At 40.6% G+C, this 20,425-nt stretch overlaps 1 protein-coding gene across 4 annotated transcripts in view; it reads left to right on the top strand.

The window, feature by feature from the left end:
* The window catches only part of AMBRA1 (autophagy and beclin 1 regulator 1), a 126,074-nt gene that overhangs the window by 65,854 nt on the left and 39,795 nt on the right, over positions 1-20,425 (top strand). For all 4 annotated transcript variants that reach the window (XM_068193564.1, XM_068193563.1, XM_068193561.1 and 1 more), the window contains exons 12-14: positions 10,185-10,295; positions 19,158-19,346; positions 19,781-19,935. In XM_068193564.1, the coding sequence (XP_068049665.1) occupies positions 10,185-10,295; positions 19,158-19,346; positions 19,781-19,935 (455 nt within the window). The remainder of the gene's footprint in view (positions 1-10,184; positions 10,296-19,157; positions 19,347-19,780; positions 19,936-20,425) is intronic.

The following is a 20,425-nucleotide window of genomic DNA, read 5'->3' as shown; positions in this document are numbered from 1 at the left end:
CATGGTCTGTCAATTTGTGGACTAACATGCTGTGTCAGTCCTGCTCGGGATACTCTGGGATCTGGGTCACCCCTTGAGCCTGAGTCTCTGCACTGGCTTCAAACAGAGATCCTTGCACACTTGCTGGAGTGCAGCAACCTGCTCTGTGCATTAAAGCTAGTGGCAATAAGGAATGAGTCTTGTTTCCATTGCTGTCATCTACATCATGCCAAGCCACCCTCAAAACTTTTTCCATGAGAAAGTGTTCAGAACATTGTGATAGCGAAATACTTTATTTGCTGTAGGTTTCTTTTACTTTGTTCTGTTCCAGCTGGAATAATGTGGTCTCTCCATGATACTCTTCCAGCCTGGGCTTCCTCCTTTCCGTTTTACCATGCTTTAAATTCAAACTGTCTTCACATGAATTAAACTACTGTTAGATTTTGTGTTTTCTCAGCTTGCTCGTTTTCTGCTTTCTTTTGGCTGTGTGTCTGTTCACTACTTTACCCAGCTAACAGCAGGTCTGTCTGCTTACTCTCCAGTTCCTGTCCTGCCTTCTCTTCTACTTCCTCTTTAGATTGCCGATACCTCGTGACGTGTCCTGCTCACAGGATATTATTCCTGTGAAAATTCACCACTGAGCATGTTTAGCTAGTGCTCTGTATTGTGCAAATTCAGTCTGGTGTCACTTAACTGACGCAGCATTCTCATTACGAGTGCTGTAATACAGTAGTCCTGAAATATGTTTAAGGATAGTAATAACTTTTGCAAAGTCCTCCATTCACTGCCAACTACAAGCCTTTGAATACGTGTTTGTGCTTGGCACTTTTATTAATACTATGTACTGCTATTTCCACAATGGATAGTGGCTCCAGTCTTGAAGCTTCTTGTTGTACTGATAGACAGTTAAACCTGCAGAATTAAACCCTTCCAGGGAACATACTGCTTCTTGGATTAGTGAAAGTTTGTATTTTTCCAGTGTGGTGGTTGATAAGGCATGCAGGTGCTCTACAAAGATACTGCTGAGGTTTTCTCTCCACTGCAGATGGGTGTTTTGGTATAAGACATGCACATTTCAAGTTGTGCTAAGCACGCATTTGTGCAGTAAGAGTTGCAGAGGCGGTAGCGGGAATTTGGCTTGCTGATTTGTTTGGATTAATAGGATTTCATGTAGTTAAAATGCACACTCACAATGCAAAAGGCTTTTTTGTGGAAAGCAGTTTGACTTGTTATTTTTGTGTCTATTCTACATCTGTCTGTTGGTGTAGCTATATTGGTTAGATGGAAGTGCTGTTACAACATTATTTGAGCCTCATAGGAAGGGAATTACTTAGGGAATTACTTTGTGTGAACTAGAACTGTGGCCACACTAACAAACTGTGGAATTGATGATGAAGTATAACGTGAGTGGAATATGGGCTAGAGGTGGCAACATTTTTGACACACAGTCTCAATAACAAGAAACTGCAAGCCCTCTAAATTATCTGAAACTATATACAAGAGTTTTAGCAACACTGGATTAGTCTGATACATGTTAGCATCTATGCTAGATGAGTGTACTGCAGTAGACCTCATAGACAGTGTAATGTGCCAACTGTGGAGAACCCTAGCATTAGCCTTGGGTGGTAAGGATACTCTGGTTAGGTGGCAGCAACCCTCTGAAGCAGTTTTTTGTTGCTACACTTGAAATATTCCTCTGGATCCAGACGCTGCTAAGCTAGAAAGGTAACTTCTTCAATGGCTGTTGGCAGCAAAAATGTCTTAATACCATACTGATTCAGTTTCTAGGTGCCTCTGTTACTGGCTTAGACACTGCTAATGGAAAGGCCAACTGTGTAGGTGTGCCAGTGGGGCCTTACAAAGTTTTTCTTTGGTAAGAGAGCTGATGTTGGGCTATAGACAGGCAGACGACCCTTAAAAGCCAGACATTTAGCTTTTTTCTTTGTCATACAGCAGCAGTATTTGAGGACTGCCCACCCTGAGTCGGGACACACAATAAGCTCAGTTGTGCTCTTGTGCTGGGAGGGCCATTTAGGCAGGAGAGAGCCTAAGTCTGGGAAGGCAAATCCCCATTCCTGGTATAGCTGCTTGTGGAAGTTTGTCCTTGTGTTCTTCAGAAATGTGACGAAGTGAGATGGGAGCTCTGGAAACTTAAAGAGTCTGGTGCCTGCTTACAGCTGTTTGGTGGAAGGATGCCCCCTTTGTCTGGTCTCTGTGAGACTCTCCATCTGTGGCAATTAGGATTAGCAGGCACATTTCATGCTCTGAAAAGTCAGAAAAGGAAAGAAGAAGGAGTTTTACAAAAGGAAATGCCTGCCAGGCACAGATTCTACTCTGGTTTTGTGCAGAGAATAAACACAGATGTGAAGGTTAAAAAGCGGACTTCCAAAAGCATTTAATGACGAGCTTGGTAATGGTGCAAGGGACTTAGTGATGGGAGAGAGCAGAGGCATCATGAGTTGCACAGTAAGCAGAGAGAGGAACCCCAGACACAGACCACACAGTAGCTATTGAAACCTTCCTAGTCCACATTACCAGGGATTTTGTTGAATTCTGGCAGGAGAGATATGGCATTTTGATTTGGAGAGTCACCTACTATTTCTGGAAGTTTGCAAGGAAGCAGGGGTGTGAACATGCCTGCATGTGTGGGTTCAGAGGTGAAGGAAGTGAATACACATTCCTGTAGAGACTGCAGAGTTCAGCTCTCTTCTGCCTTTTCATCTATCAGCATGTCTTGGACTCATTCACTACTCCCCCCACCCTGCCCTCCATTAATTTGCAAAACCCTTTTTCCTTTGCAGAATCAGTTGCTTTGGAGCAGATTTCAAATGTATTATCTTACTGGTTTTTTTAGTAGATTGATGTGGACCTCCAAATGCAGAAATGCCTGTAACCCAAATTATTGTTTCTCCTCACACTGGCAAGATAAAGATTGTGTTTATTTCCCCAGTATTTTCCATTTAGTAGATTCAGACTCTCATTCCTGGGCAGTAGCTTGATGGCTCTACAGCTGATTTCTTAAGTATCAGAGAATTTTGTGGTATCAGAGAAATTATGAAGAAAGTGTAAATCCCTTTCTCCAACCATTTACTCATTGTTTTATGTTAGGGGTTCTTAAATGCATACAGACAAATCGTATAAAAGGCTGCAAGTATGCAGAAAAGGTCAAACCAAAACATTACTTAAATGAAATGCAGATTGGAATATATTTTTAGTGCTTGAATCTTTTCCCTAAAAGGCTATACTGAAGGAAACATGTTTTACTGCCTGAATCATATGGTAGTGTGAGGCATGCTTTTAACACATGCCGCTATCGCATGGAAATAAAAGAAGGGATCTCAAAACAAGTTTAGCAGCTCCAGCAGTTTGCTGATAGGAAGACTCCAGATTTGACTACCCTTCCCAGCAAGGGGCCTAAATGAAAAAAGACAGCGCTTGTTTGACCACCCACTTCTCAAGCAGCTTGCAAATTGTTTCAGCCAAGGGTTACAGGTGTTTCTTTTATGTCCATAACCTTTTCATGCTAAACTCTTTCACTGCCGCAGCATCTCAATTTGCAGAAAGATTTCTCTTGACTTATCTAGACCCATGACATTTATTTTTACTTGAGGGCTTCATGGAGCACTTGCATCTCTTTACTTGCCATTCCAGTACTGTATCCAGGAGTTTCATGATGGTCCCTAAATAGCTGGTGTTTTGTTCCAAAAAATGTGTATGTTTGCCCGCTGTTACATGGTGTAAAGTGATAGTGTAGTGGAGCCTTCCCAGGGAACTTCCCATCCACTGCAGGTAAAAGCATCATAAATGACCAATGAGAACACAAATAGCTGAACCTAAACAGTCCTTGTTCACAAGGATTTTCTTATAAAGAAGAAAGTAGCATTTAACATCTTCATTTGAGTTGTACAGATGTAAGAGCATCACTAAGACTTAGAGCTCTGCTTCTTTTGCAAGCAGGATTTTTGGTTCTCTGTTGAATTGTACTTACTACCCTGCAAGAATGAACTTGAAAACTGTGCATAAGCTAAATAATTATGTATCACTAAAGATATACAACTGTTACTTTCTGTTCACTTACTTTGTTTCTTGCCAAAATCAAGATCTCACTTGTCTCATTCATTCCTTCTCCTTTCTAGCACTAAGGTGATGTGTTAATAATACTCTGGCCTGCCCATGATTCAGATGGTATTTCTCTGTTTTGTTGTGTTTTGGGGTTTTTTTTTAATTTTTTTTTTTGCTTTTTTTTTCTTCTGTGGTGTAAGAGATTATGAATCTTGCAGATAAAAGGTAGTATGCTGATACTGTTTTAATCCTGTCAGTCTTTTATTGTGGCAGTGCTGTACTTGAGGTGCTGATTGCTAGAGATGTGGGAGGTAGAAAAAAAGGAATTCTGTGTATTCCTCACAGTTTGTTTGGGGTGTTTTTTCTGTTCAGCAGTGCATACCTGATATTGGATGGTTGGAGAAAGTTCTTGTCAGCTGGGACACTTAAGCCCACGATCTGTTGCTACCAGAAGTTGAGAGGTTTGAAGTAGCTACAGCAAGGAAATAAAACTGTTTGTTCTTTATTGGTCACCTTGAGTAGGATGAGACCTTCCTAAACAGAGACATTTGCTTGCTCCAATATGTATATACAAAGGCTATAATAAGATAATTTATTTTTCACAGAGTACAGAATTTTCCTCATCCTCTATTCTGTGCAAATATTATTGGCTCAACTTTTGCTCTTTCAGGAAACTATCCATGCTGTTGTATATCAGATTTTCCAACTTTCATGTGTAGCAGGGTGACATGAGCAGGGGAATCTCTATAGTGAACAGACACAGAGTGTGAATTCTCTTAAGGAGAATTGCCAGCTTGCTTGATGAGATGCAAGCAATATAGATAAGAGGGGATGCATTTGAAAAGGATCTTAATGTCTTCTTGTTTCCCTGAGGGAAAACTGGACTCTACCATCAAAGACAAATGCTTACTAGGCACATTTCTCTATTAATTGTTAGATGATCAGACAAAGAAATAAAATATAGGAAGGTAAGACATCAAGAAGCCATCATGACTCTGTTGGAGGTGCAGGCTTTTGGGCAGGCATTTGTTCTTTTATCGTTTGTGCTTGTTGCAAATGAATTGATTTCCTTTTGAAGTCTAAAACTTGTGGCTGAAAAATTCCCTTTCCTATATGATGTTTGCATTGTTCTCAATATAAGTGTACCCCTTGGGCACTTGACTGCCTCCTATTAGGATGGTCATCTTCACTTACCTACAGCTGAGCCCTGCTCCAATTCCCATAGCTGATAGGTCTGTGGAACTCAGCATGCTAGGCATTGCCCCCTTTAAAAGGAATTTTTGCAGTAGGAATGAACATGAATGGGAAATTACATTTCTTCTTATTTTATACATCTGGAATAAAGAAAAAATAATAACCTTTTGAAGGTTCAGCCTTCAGAGAGCATACATCTCTTAGAGGCTTTCTCAGTTAATGTTGAATCTAAGATCCTTTCAGTGCTTAGTGTATGCTGAACTACTCTTAGTAGCATATTGTGCATCCATTCATAAAAATCATTTTGCCCATTTCCTATTTACAGCTTGCTTGTACATTGAAGAACAAGCAAAAGAAATGGTTGAAAATACCAGGTTGCTCTGCATACTGTTTCTACAGCATTAGCCCAGTTTGAGATAGTTAGGTCATCCACTTCAAAGGCTGTGCCTTCGAGGTAGCCTGGGACAGAGATTTGCTGAGACTTGTAAAATTCACATTCAGAATTTAATATATTTACTGTCTTCAAAAGTCATCCCCCAAACTAGGCTGTCCCATAAAATATTTGAGGGTTAGAAATGTGCAAGAACCTGTTGCATCTCCACTAGTCTTTGGTAATCATTTTGACTGAATTCAAAGTGTTTCAAAACTGGTTGAGAGAATCTGGTGTATTCTTGCAGCAGAGAGTCTTATCCTTGGTTTGTCAAATAGATTTGTTCTGTGTTTTGGACTTCCTGGAGCCTGGATTGTAGTAAATCTAGAACCCATTGATGTAAAAGTAAATGTAAATGTAAAACCCATTGATTCTGACAGATCCTTTTTACAAGTATAGATTAATCCAGTATCAGCTACAGTTCCAAATGGTTTCATAAAGATGTGATTTTCAAAGGCAGTCATGCTTTGAGATGCGAGTACTAACCTAGGGGGAATTTTATACCAGGGACTAATCACTCCCTCAGACTGAGTCACAAATTAGCTAAGGGGCTTCTCCAGCTTCCTCAAGCTTATCTGTAAGCATCATAATAAATATTTCTCTTATTACCAGGGGACCTGCCAGACACTAACAAATTAAGGGTAAAGGATCTAGCCTAAAAAAAAAATTTGAACTCTGGTTTCTGTTAAATACATGGAAAAGAAATTCCCAAACTATGTAGATGTTTCATGTTCCCAAAACATGTACCCCATGTAGCTCTAGAGTATTGGTTGTTCTTCTGAAAGTTTGATAGTAGTAGTGTGAAGTAAGCCTGCTTTTCACTGAGGGAGTGCTGGAGTGCCAAAGGAACTGTTTTTGCACCCCTTTTTTCCCTTTCAGTCTGAACTCAGACATTGGCTTGCATGGCTTGATTCATAAATGAACAATAGTTGACTGGCAAAAGTTCCTTTCTCCATTTGCCAAGATACGTTGGATCCTCTGAGGAGGTTGAGACTGATGGATAAATATCTGTCACATGTAGGTGGCCTATAATAAAAGATTTGAGGATTTTTTTATTTAAGTCTTTGTTAAGACTTTCTTCCCCCCCTCTCCCCCCCCACTCTTTAAACTCTTTTGTCATGTGCTGAGTGGGGGTGGATAGAGTTCAGGGTGGTGGAGGGGAAAAGGGGGGCTGCTGAAAGCATTTATCTTCATTTCTGCCATCATCCAGTGTTTATTACGCAGTGATAGACAGACGCAGGAAAGCTGCCAATCAAACCTACATTCACTGCATTTCAATTGGCCCTTGCTTTGGATTTCAGCATTTTGAAATCTACATCATCTCTGCAGAAAAAGGTCGTTCTATTTGTGAGGATGACAAGCCCGAGACCCTTGGGTACCCACTGCAGTCACTTGTGATCCCATCAAACAGAGCTGATCTGTTGCTGCCCAAATTTAGGAAGCTAAAGTGTGTTGTTTGCCTCTAGGTTACATATACTACAACTTGACAAGCCACAGCACCTTTTCCTCTCATCCAGACTGAAATCCTGACTGGGCAAAGCCAGCTGAGAATGAGTTCTCATGCTGCAGGATGAAAAAAAAAAAAAAAAGCTCTGTAGTGAGGATTTAAACTTTCCTGAGTCTTCCAGCTGTGGTCTAAAATGTTTCCCATAAGCCAAATAGGACAACACAGGTTAGGATAGCATATTTCTGTGCTTGGGGTATTTTCCTCCCTTAATTCATTGTCTGAAATGTTTACATGCTTTTAATCATCTTTACTGTAGGACTGTGCATACATGCATGTGGGAGGCATCTGGCAGGACTTGTGATACAAATGTTATTCCACTTTGTTATACATATATAGATATAATTTAATAATTGCACTCCTCAATTACATAATTAGTATAAGTAGAGATAATTACTTAATAAAAGATGTAGATCATGGATTTCTGATTATTGTTAGTTATACTGGTTTTGAAGCCTTCAAGAAATGGACCAAATTTTTCTGGACGTGACCTTTCACACTAAGAACTGTGTTGCCTGTGTCCTAATCTTTTTGATAAAGGTATCTGTTACCTGAAGCATTAGCATTACTCGATAGCTTGTGCTGGCTCTGAAATTTGTGTGGGGCTGTCCTGTAGATGGGGCAGTACTGCTTTTTTCCATTGTTAATTTCTCTGTGTAGGATGTGACTGCTTTGGAGGTGAAGAGGATAGAAGGTTCAAATGAAGACCATAACTTGAAGGCTAGTTATGGTGTTCATCTAAACCTTGTATCCTCTTCAGCTTAAGAGAAAGGGATGCAAAGATGAGAAATTTTACAGGAAAAAAAATCAAATCTGCTTGCCAGCTGCTTTTAGCAGTAGGTGCAGCAGTTGTATGAGCCAGATGAACTTACTGTTTGTGGAGCAGTTAGTGATTTTGCTAAGCTTCTCTGATGTAGAGGGAGAGCATGATTGTTTTCCTAAGGTATGTTTTTCTCCATTTTTTATATTACTTGTTACACCTATGAAGGTTGTTCTCATTGCAAAACAGATGATGTAACTTTGTAACCGTCATCTGTGATAAGATCAATATTCTGGAATTATGTGCCCTCAGTAGAACTTCTGTTGCCTGTCTTCACAGAGTTTTTCCTTGCCTGACTCAGTCCTATAAGGCAGCTGCTACCTTGCTTGTGATATGGGTTACTGTTTCCCTGCAGGAAGTCCCTCTGCTTTTGTAGAGCACCTGTTTTTCTCTTCCCTTCCTGAGGGCTGAAGGCAAGACAGCAGAAGAGCTGCCTTTGTGTACCAAATCCAGGCTTGCAGTGAGAAGACTTTTGAAGATGAAGCAACGTAAAATTTAATTGTCCTACTTCTGGTTGCCAAGTGTAATTTCATTAATTCATTGAATCTGTTTTCTCCAGTGCATATCTTCTCTTCAGAGGAGCCCTTTGTTTTGAGGGATATACAGAACGAGGCCTTGGGCATATGTTACAGCAGTGGAAGTGTTTTTAATTCTGCTCTCCAAGTGATCCATGCACATCTGACAGAGGCAGGTACAGAGATGGAGCAGATGTACAATGGAGGTTGGCTGATTGCTGGAGGCCTGACAGAGTTGAGTGCACAGTGTAAAGCTATCTGCTTAGAAATCTTTCTCTTGATGTATTTCTGAGCTTTCCCTAGAAGCAAAAATCAGCACTCAAGCAGCTTTCTTGGTGTATTTATTTATCAGCACCAGTTTGGAATTTGCTTACTTACTTTGTCCTGCCTATGTTGTTCTTTGATTTGCTGAGAAAGCAAAAAACCTGTTGGTGTGTTAGTGTGTTCAGGCATTTTGGGTTTCTTTCTTTCTGTCTTTTCCCATGCCTGACTGGTCTTTTGGGATTTGATAAGAAAAGTAACTATGCAGCCACCCTACTCTCTCCATCTTCCTCTATACACCAGTTTAACTTGCTAGCAGTTAGCAAGCTCTTAACTCTGCACAGGTGTCTTGACAGAGTTGTCAAAGTCTCTTCTATTACTGCTGCTGTGGCAGCAAAGTCCTGAGCCAGCCCTTCCAGGAGAGTGAAGGCACTGACTTTGCTGTGTACTTCCCACTGGAGACAGTGCAGAGATTCTGAAATCCAGACTGTGTAGACACTGGAGGCTTTGCTTTTAGTCATTTGTGCTTGGGAGTGATCTTGCTTTGCTCTTCTTTACCAAATTCTATTACGCTGAATTTCTCTGGTTGCCAGGATGTGTGTGTAGTACATGGGTTGCCTGTCCATGAAGGCCTTAGAGACTGCAAATAGCATGACATTTTTGACTGTAGTACTACTATGGATGAACTGTCTCTTGTCTCCGTTTGTCTCCCTGGGAATCCCACTTAATGCATCTCAGCTTTCTCAAATGTGTGCTGACTTGAGTAACCAGTGGCTGTTCCTTTGTACCAGGAAATATAGGTTCTTTATGATAGTTTCTGAAGAATTATGCTTAGCCCTCTGATTTTAGGCTGCTACCCAAATCCTTGGGCAGTTAGCAAGGGTCATGGTGTTTGCCTGGAGTCAGAGCAGCCCTTGCCTGCTGTAGGCTGAGCCCCACAAAGCAGCAAGGGCCAGCTCCTAGGAGTAGGAGCAGTGATTATGTCCACAAAGGTGTGTAATTTCCCAGGGCAATGCTTTTCCTCCGTTTGTATTCTGATATGCCTTCATAGATGTACTAGACAATTTTGGGTCTGTGAAAATACAGAAATTCACCACTGTTGATAAGTAGAATGCATTTGCACCAAATGAATTGATTAAGATTTCTGCCTTGTGTTCCTGGGTAAGTCTTATCTCTTATCATCTTTATTTTCTTTCAGAAATGTGTTGCAGGGAGATGCTTTCCTGTTAATTTCCTGTACTCTGTGGCTTATTGAGGACGTGCTGCCATTTCTGTAAATAAGGTTTCTTAAAGAATCTAGAGTTTTGATTATTGGTTTTTGAAAGGTTTTCTATGGTTTTGCCTCCCCAGCTTTTTTTCTGTAGAAGTTACATTTTCTTGTAGAGGTTAAATTGCTAATTATTTCCTCCTTTTCTGTAGGTGCTGTGATTGGGGATGGACAGTCAGCTGTGGCCAGCAACATTGCCAACACCACCTACCGGCTCCAGTGGTGGGACTTCACTAAGTTTGATTTGCCTGAAATCAGCAATGGTAAGTTGGAAAAGACACCAGTGCCTTATTTTAAGTGTATGCTAACCAGAGCTAGGATAAGCTCTAGGATCTTTCAAAGGCAGCTGTATGTTGCAGGTCTTGTTTGTCATGTTGCATTGGGAACTGTAAAATGCTTAGTCTTTTGAGGAAGTTGACTAAAATCTCGTAGAGCTGTTCCCACTCTACCTACCTTGTGTATTCTTGCAATCAGCAAATCCATATGTAAATAGGGCTTGTTTTTTGTGCACCTTTTCATGGGCATGTACCATTCTCTTAGAATTCTGTATTCAATGTCTTCACTCTCTTACTAACAAGTTTCTAGAGAAATATTGTCTTCATACCTTTAAATTAGAACCTGCTGATGAACTGTAGCTGATTTCTCTAGGTTACTGACATTAGCATGTGTTAAAGTGCTGCAATACATTCTGGGAATCAGGACCCCAGTCTGTTGCTTATCATAGTGTTACAAACCCAGGGAAGTAGATGTACCTTTTAGTCATTTGCAAAAGCAGTGATTAGTTCTGTTTCTTAGGCAAAAGCTATTTTTGAATTGGGAATCTGAGCAATATTGCTGATTTCATTTATTTTCTCATTAATTTTGTGAAAATTAAACCACAGTTTCACATGTGCTCTATGGCATAAGCTAGCTCTCACGTTGGAAAAGACTTCCTTATGTGATACCTCTGGTCAGCTGATCAAAGAATGACATTTTCAGGGCTAAAACTAACTTGACTAGAAAGGCTATTTTTAACCCAGGATGTGATCCTGATATAGCTTGTTGCACAGCTGCAGAAATGTTTGTGGCACCCTGGGATGAAGATAGGAGGTAGATATTAATGAATGTTTCTTTGTGCAAGTGATTTTTAGCTTAGGTCATCTCTGTGCATATATGCAACTCACTGCTTGATTTCTCAGCAAAAGCAGATTGGGTTCTACTTTAAGGGATCGACTTTCCTAGGGAGAAAAGGGATTCTGTTTTCAGAAAGACTTCTGCTTTCACAGGTAGTCACTAAAATGAATTGAGAAGAATTCTCACAGTCCCAGATCTGTGTGTTCTGGTTTTCCAGAAATTGCATATCTGACAATAGATGTCTCTGTGGGGTAGTGTCCTGCTGCTTAAAGAACCCACAACAGGAGAATGTATGCTGACACTGCAGTAGGAGAGATGCAGAGAATCAAAATCACAGAATCAAAGAATAGTTTTGTCTGGAATGGAGTTTTAAACATCACCTCATTCATCTCCCCTTCTGTGAACAGAAATATCTTTCAATAGATCAGGTTGTTCAAAGCTTCATCCAGTCTGGCTGTCATGGTTTAGCCGCATGCAGCCACTTCCTCACTTCCTTCCCGCCCCCTCAGGGTAGGGAGGACAAGCAGAAAAAGGTAAAACTGGAGGGTTGAAATGAAAACAGTTTAATAATTGAAATAAAGTTAATAATAACAATAGCAATAGTGGTAATGAAAAGAGGGTGAGGAGTGGAGAGAGGAGAAGTGGGGTGGGAAATAAAGCCCAAGAAACACAAGTGATGCACAGCTCACCAACCACTGACCCATCCCATTCCCAAACAGTGATTGGCCCCTTCCGGCAGACTCCCCCAGTTTATACACTGGGTGAGATGTTCTGTGGTGTGGAAGATGCCTTTAAAAAGTTTAGATCACCCATCTGGACCATATTGCCTCCCAGTTTCTTGTAAGGGTTGGTGCTCAAGGCAAAGTTTTGCCACATGGTGGCAATATTTTTGGAGGTCCTGCCAGATTCTGGAAGAGAATAAAGATGAAGTCAGAGGAGGAAGCAACTTAAATTCTTTGGGACTTCTCTGCGATGTGTAGAGTGGTTGAAGAGTGCTTCAGCTGCTCATAGCTTATTTTTTTGCCTCATCTGGCTGCTGAGGAGAAAGCTGTTAATTAAAAACAAACAAAAAAAACCCAAAAACATAATATGTTTGTTTATAATTTATAAAATTCCATAGAAATTAGGAACCATCTGCTGCTTAATACATCAGTGTTTCAATCTTCTCCCTTTCACCTACAAGGATGCTTTTATTCTGAAAAACTTCCAATTATCTGGAAATTGGGTATGGTTTCTGTTGTCATTGTGTCCTTCTTGTGGGCCCCATTCCAGCTACAAGTCTATCCCCAGCCCTTCTGACTCCCCATGCTGTGCTTCATTGTTTTTGGCTTGTCCATTTTGTCTTATGACCATTTGGAAATGTTCATTTTTGCTCTTCTTTTATGTGCCGAGCGCAATCCTGGCATTTCTAGTCTGTTAACCCTATCTCCGTCTGCCAGGCTGTAGTAGGGATGTATGAAGATGTAGCAGCTGTGTTTATACTAAACCAGGTATTTGCCAGGCTTGCCTAGGCACAGAACAGCGGCAAGCTGCAAGTTTGCCAAGGTGCATGACTTAGAGGTAGGAGAGCATGGTGCTAAGAACATCATTGTTGTGGTTTCAATCCCCATATGGGCCATTCACTTCAGGGTTGGGCTTGATGATCCTGGTGGGTCCCTTCCAACTCAGAATGTTTGTGATTCGCATATTCTCAAATGAGTAACAGTGGAGCAGTGGATTGGATGAGTTTTTTGTGATTCTTCATCATATTGGAAATAAACTATTTCCCCAGTAAGGTATGTGACCTCAGTAGCTCCTCTTTTTCCTCCCATTGTTTCCTGTAAATCAGAGGTGGTCCTGTGAGATAATCTGCTTACGCAGAAGGGTCTATTGTACCTCCTGGTGCTGGCATAAGCCACAACTGCTTTGGAGTTCAGGCAGATGAAATTATGCAGCTGAAGTTTGGGACTGCCTGCCAGCTCCTCTCTCCATCAAAGCAATGACTCTGTGGCCACACTCCATCTCTGAGCAGCTCTTCTTCCTGTAACAATTAAACAAAGAAAAGATAGCTTGGAAGTAGGATGTTTTCCACTGAAGCGGATGCATCTGAGTAAGTGACAGCAGTGTGATTAGCGCAGTCCTGTGATCTCAGTGTCTGGGCCCCAGCACCCTTGTTGGAAGCCTTGGGCTCAGGATGTGGCTGTGCAGCAGCAACCTCCCTGAAGCTCAGTCCAGCAACAAAAGCGGATCCTGGCAGTCCTGGGAAAATGGCTGTGCAGGGACTTGTGGAATTTTAGTCTCAGCCCTGTCTTTCTCTGTTAATTGCAAAATGGGAAAAGATAGCTTCAGATTTCTTCTCTCCTTTTGCCAGTTTTGCTTTTAATAGCTCTGAAATAAACATGACCCGGTCTTATAATGCAATTGTCAGTCATATCAGCATTGGGGCGGAGAATTTATTTGACAGCAGAGACACTGCTATTTCTGCATTTCTTTAATATTCTTCTAGTGAGTGTTGCATATCCTTAAAATTCCTACAGCTAAGTATTGAAGACAGTGTAGAATATAGGCTTTTAATAATAAAATATTTGAAGGCTTTCTCTCTTGTTTACATTTTTTATGTAGTTTCTCTCATGCTACTCACTGCTCATAATTTCAGTTTCTTGCCAATTTTTAATGTTGAACTGGTCTCGTTTAGGAATCTGGAGTTCATCCTGTTCTAACACTGCTTGGGTCTTGAGCAAGGCGATTAGATCAATAGTTACTGATCCACAGTGGAATGCAGGGTAACTTAGTAGAAGAAAAAAGAAATATGAAACAAATTTTTAAATAGGAGCAGCTGTTAAGAGAGTGCCATCTCTAAGGGTGGCTAGGAGTGGATGGTGTGTCCAGCACAGTCTTTCTTTGGCAAACAGTGCTACTGCTGCTGGCATTCCAGACCTTCCCCAGCTTCAAGCATAATTAATGTCCAAGCTTCCACAACAGCTTGATTAATTTGTTCTCAGATGTTTCTTTTGATCTGTTTTGTCAGTTCTGTGGTTGCATTAACAACAAAAGAAAACAGAATATGAAAGGGCAGTCTTCTTGCAGTAGTTTTCCAAAAATAGCAAAAATTTTCTCCCTAAAATCTTCCTTATTGGCTTCATCTTCATAGGTCAGGCTGCAGGTTCAAAGAAATCAAATAGCCTCTGTCTTTGTCGAACGCATGGGTATCTTATCTTTCTCATCTCTTGAGAACCTTGTAAATGCTGTCCTTAAAATGAAACCTTGCTGAGATTTCCACCTGTCACATTTAGACTAATTCTGCTTGCACAACAGGCTCTCTTGGTTCTAGATCTAGGTGGTACCTGAGTCCTCATCCTTTGTAAATGAGGGCAAAGCAGAGAATGATAATGCCAGTGTGAATCCGGTAATGAAAGACTGAAATAAACAGCACTCTTTCCTGCTAAGCACAACTTGCATCTAATGTTTTATGTTCCCAGCACACATCAAGTTGGAAAGATAGCTCTATTTTGGCAGGAGGGCTCACGTATTATGTTTTGCTAAGAGACATTGAACGTATGCAACAAACTTTAAGAACAGGATGATATCCATTCATGTTAGTCTTCATTTTGGGCCGCTCACCAGAAACCTCTGTGCGGTGTTGGAAAAGGAGCAGGTGTGTGGGGGGGAAATCCTGTAGATAGAAAATGAGTGAACATGTGCTATATGATCGACTCTGGGTGACTGGTGATCCAAACCCAATATTGTTTTAAAAAGACATACAGTAAATCCTAGATGAGGAAGAGAATTAGAGACCTGGAAATGAAAAGAATAGCCATGGAACTGTGAGGATATGTACAAAACATGGCAATACCCCCAAATCTGTAAGTGCTACACAATTTAAACATTTCTTACCATGCAAAAAAAAAAAATGTGGGATTTTATCTTAGCAATGTCCAAGTCTGCATTGGATTACAAAACAAAAACAAACTTCAAAAGCTGAGAAGGGATTGAGTAACCAGTGACTGTTCCTTTGTACTGGAAAATACAGGTTCTTTATGATAGTTTCTGAAGAATTATGCTTAGCCTTCTGATTTTAGGCTGCTGCCCAAATCCTAAGGGATTACAGACTGTGATTTTTCAGTTGTTATAGAGAAATCAGTATCTTTCCTCTCTAAAACTTCCTGTATCTCTCTGAAAAGCAGGAGTTCATTAGTACAGAATGGTCCCTGGGCTAAATAGGTCCTGTTTAAGATCTGTCCCTGGACGTGCTGGAGCACATCCACAGGAGGGCCACGAATATGATCAGGGGGCTGCAGAACCTCTACTATGAAGACAGGCTGAGAGAGCTGGTTTTGTTTAACCTGGAGAAGAGAAGGCTCCAGGCAGCCTTTCGGTACTTAAATGGATCTTAGCAAAAAAGGTGGAGAGAGACTTCTTGTTTGGGCAGATAATGATAGGTCAAGGGAGAATGATTTTAACTAAAAGAGGGAAGATTTAGGTTGGATATTAGGAGAAAATTCTTTGCTTTGAGGGTGGTAAGATACTGAAACAAGTTGCCCAGAGAAGCGGTGGATGTTCCATCCCTGGAAATGTTCAAGGCAATGTGTGATGGGACCCTGAGCAGCTTGATCTCATCAATTGTGTCCCTTCCCCTGGCAGAAGGGTTGAAACTATGTGATCTTAAAGGTCCCTTCCAACTCAAACTATCCTATGATTTCATGACACCCATACATGTGCTCTGAGGAAGAAACTCTGTGATCTTGTGACTTCTAATATTGAGCATCAAATCACAGTATTTAAGAATATTGAGAAGCCTTGGCTATCTCATGGAAAATGCAACCAGACCCCAGAGGTGCAGGACAAACTTTTGTATCTTGCAGAATAGGAATAAGAACGGTTCTTAGACCCCCAAAAAATGGACTGGACTATGTTTTGGTTTTTTTTTTCCCAATAATCAAAGGTTTTTTTCAGGGTTGGTGGTGGGGATATTTCATAGCTGTATCTTTAGCAAATGCTCTGCATGTGTGCTATGTTTATTTGCTGTTTGTTGTCATTTTGCTTGGCTCTCTTTTAAGTAAAGTCTTGTGGCTGTGAGAATCCCAATACTTACCTTTTTAGTGTATTCCCATTCCCCCACTTTTTTCTCCCAATTTTTTAGATCACTGCTGATTAGAGTACCACTACAAAGGAATTGATGAGAAAAGGACCCCTTATCCAAGTAGACCAGCTCCCTGCTGCCTAAGGGAAGCACGTACTGTAGTTCCTAAAATTCTGTCTTCTAATTGGTTAATTTCTTTGCTCCTTCCATGTCTATTGAAAAGACTGTTCTAGAACCTTGCTATTTTTGTTGAAATCTTTCAATCTCCAAACTTAAAATGCTTCTTTTACCCACTTACTTGGATAGTAGTCGGTTTTCAGTGTTATTTGTCGAAACCTGATGGTTTTTGGGCACTTAATTTCTTTAGTTTTTGAAAATACGGTATACAATTCTATTTCCTCCTCTCCCTTTTTTTGGGAGGGTTGGTGTTGGTGTTTTGTGTTTGTTTGAACATAAAATTCATGTTTCACTTTCCCCAGTCATTTTCTTTGCTGGACATCTTATAATTTAGGGTTTAATTGCTCTTGAACATGGCTGTCCCAAACTGTGCCCAGGGGGTCCTGCATGTGGTCTCAGCAAAAGGCTGTGTATCAGCACTGATATTTCTTCTGGAATTGTGCTTCCTAGTGCAGTTTAGGATTGCTGTCACTTTCACTGTTACAGTGGGTAATGCCTCAGTTTTTGCTACAATAACCAAAATTTATTCTCTCATGTTTTCAAGTTCCTGGGTGAAGCAGAAGTATATAAATGTCAACACAACCTAGAGCTCCTAGAGTATAAATAGGACTGGTTTTGGAACGAGTTACTCGGCAGGAATCCTCCCAGTTTGACTGGGATTACAATGGTACAACCTGTTGTCATGTATCCATTAGCTGGTTCATAGCAAATACTGCAGTTCTTGTGTTGATGCTCATCTTCTCTTGTGGTGACATAATAAATATTTAAATAAAGCCTAGTTGTTTTTTTTTAAGAGTGCATTTTAATTCTATCCCTTTTTTTTTAATTATGCGGTATAGTCTTTAATCTTAATTCTCTTGTCTTTCTGTTCAACTAGCTTCAGACTAAGCACTCAGGAATTTTGTCATCTTTTGAACCAACTATTCTTTAAGGGCCATGTATATTTCATGTACTGGTATTGCAGCCTTGATAGTGACTACAATTATTTACCTTTTTCTGTTCAGCAGCTTTCTGTTTATACTAGGCTGAAAATTACTGTTTTTAGCAGCTTCAAGGCTGAAAAATTGGTGGAATAGATTTAGGGTACAGGTGTAGGTGGTTTGGTACATAATGTAATTACATAGTCCGCTTTTAATCCTCATCTTCTTTTTTGTCAGAGTTTCCTAAATGGAACAGTAGATAGAAGTAGATACTCAGCCACAGAGGAAAGCAGTTCCCAGGAGAAAGGTCTTTGAGACCAGAAGAATTAAAGATGAGGTTCAGTGAATGCTTTAAATCAGCAATGCTGTATGAAAGGCAGTCCTGTCTGCTTCCCTGTCATGAGTACTTTTTGTGCTGCTGCAAGTATCTATGCAGCCATAGGGTGTACTGGCTTGGGAAGCTGTTCTGGTTAAAAAATTACCTAGACAACTCATAGCAGTTCCCTGATGCAGCTTCCTTCTACACAGGTGTTGGAAGTAAAGGGTAGGATTTGTTGAAGTATTGAGTTACACCCTTAATTTTATTTACAAGTTTAGACTTTCAGAAATATGCACAAAGCATTCTTGGTACTGTTATTTGTTAAACTAATAAGGAATCTAGACTAAGAAGTGCCTTCATAAACTTGCTTGCAATTGTAGCTGAACATATGAAGGCCTCTTCTGGGCTAGGCATAGTCTTGATGGTTTTTTCAGAAATGAGTTGAAGATCATTTCTGGACTGTAGAAATCGACAGTGTTCTACATAGTGCTGTAGCTTCAAACATGTGAGACGGGGTGTTCCATCTTCTAGCATGCAAACTTTCTATATTGTAAACATGGACCTTATTTCTATTATTTTTTAATATCTCTATACTCTTGAGTTTGAAAATACTAGAACCTGAAATTTCCCTATCCCAGAAATAGTGTATGCAGGTTCAGCTTCAAAACTCCTGAAAAACTGAAGCACATTTAGGTGAAGCTGGTAGAGTGGACATCACTCCAGCCACGTCTCAACAAGATGCCACTGAACTGTTGGTGTAGGTGGTGCTTAGAGGCCTTGGAACCTAATTGTACTAGAGCTTGTAGTCTTCATATGCAAGGTACAAAGGGGAAAACACTTGGATGAGGTCACCCAGCAACTTACCAGCAGGGATTAAAATAAAACTATTGTTTTGTGGATTGCTACTCACTAGTCTGCTGTACAATTACTTCACTGGTATGCATGAGTCTCAAATACTGGAGTAATTAAATGGAGGACTGGCTGGAGAAGTCTCTGCCCTTTCTCAATGACTTTATCCAAGATGAGTGTAGAAATCAGCTGTCAGAAATTAATGTCTTTATCTGCAGGGAGGAGTTTTTCACTCATCTCCTGTTTATTGGAGATGAGAGGAGCGGGAACTAAGCGCTCCATGAGAGAAGGGGAAATGAATTAAGGTGTACTGTTTCTAATGAGAATGCTGCTGGAGTTTGTCAGTGTCATGATTTGAGACTTGTTTAAACTGTGCTGTCCTTTGCAAAGGATGCTGTTATGCTTAACAAAGGGAGAGGTTTGATAGAGAGCAATTGCTATTATTTCTTGGCTGAAGGTTTCAGGAGGTGAGTAAATTTAATTTCCTGGGCTCGTTGCAGTGTCTTATCTCCGTTTTGGAACAAGTTATGCATTAATCAGGGTATTAACATTTCATAAACTTTTGGAGGAAGCTAAATGTCTTGAGTGCCTTTTGCATGTACTGTCCATTGTACAACATTAGGTTTAAATCTTATTGTATTCTGTTCAACCTTAGTACTATAATCACTATTCATTTCTTTCTTTGCAGCCTCTGTGAATGTGCTTGTTCAAAACTGCAAGATTTACAATGATGCTAGCTGTGATATCTCTGCTGATGGGCAGCTGCTGGCAGCCTTCATTCCCAGCAGTCAGAGAGGCTTCCCTGATGAAGGAATACTGGCTGTATATTCTCTGGCACCCCACAACTTGGGCGAGATGCTTTACACAAAGCGATTTGGTAAGCATACATCAGGAAGTCAGGGTGGGTGAGGGTGTGAGAACCTCAGAACTTCAGCTATCAGTAAGAAGTGCAATAGCTTGAGCATCAGTAATTGCAGCAACAGGAAACACTGAATTGGCCATCTAGCCAGCCACAGACAGTACTGCTGGGGAGAGGCTTGTGATATGGTCTGGACAAGTATGGTGCTGGTATGGTGGAGCTGCTAAAGAATAGTTTTTAATTTCTTAAAGGACTTCATTGTCTTAGGGACAGAACACCTGCAACAAAGAAATGTCTTATAAAATTTCTAATTTGTGCAGTTCTCTTTATTCTCTACCCCTTGTAAGAATGAGATTAATATGGCATACATTATGTGAATGAAAAAGCTGTGAGGATGAAACATGGAACAGGATGTCAACCCATGAGAGAAATAACCCCTCTTCTATTCATAGGACCTAATGCCATTTCTGTGAGCCTGTCTCCAATGGGCAGATATGTTATGGTGGGACTGGCTTCCCGACGTATCCTGTTGCACCCTACTACAGAACACATGGTTGCTCAAGTTTTCAGGCTGCAACAGCCCCATGGTGGAGAAACCTCTATGAGGGTGAGTATATGTGTATTCTGCTTGTGTGTGTTTGGCTCCAGCCTAGTAGCTAGTAACAAAGAGATAGCATGCTCCAGACCCACTGAATAATGAACACATGAAGGAATTTATGGCAGAGGTATGCAAACATGTCAGGAGAATGTAAATACAACAGAACTGTGAGACTTTTTCTCTTGTTTCAAATATGATGATGAACAAATACATTCCATGTAGTGTAATACATTCCTAGGGCTAGACATCATTCAGAGTACCTAGTAGGTATTTTGTACCTTTTCAGGTGATATGAGGCTGAGGCTTTTATGTAGGATTATTTTCTATCATTCCTAAAAGCAACTAACCTCTAGGACAGCAGCCACCAGCAGTTTCAGGAAGTGTAGGGACCAAACTTCGGATTGTACCTGCAAACTGAAATTGACTATGCTTTTCCCAAACAGGCTTTGCTGGCTATTTATAAGTTAGTTCTTAATGTATATGTAAGGATATTTTGGCA

Source organism: Anomalospiza imberbis, chromosome 6 (assembly GCF_031753505.1).
Source record: "Anomalospiza imberbis isolate Cuckoo-Finch-1a 21T00152 chromosome 6, ASM3175350v1, whole genome shotgun sequence".
Taxonomy (NCBI): Eukaryota; Metazoa; Chordata; class Aves; order Passeriformes; family Viduidae; genus Anomalospiza; species Anomalospiza imberbis.
This window is presented reverse-complemented; position numbering and strand designations above follow the sequence as displayed.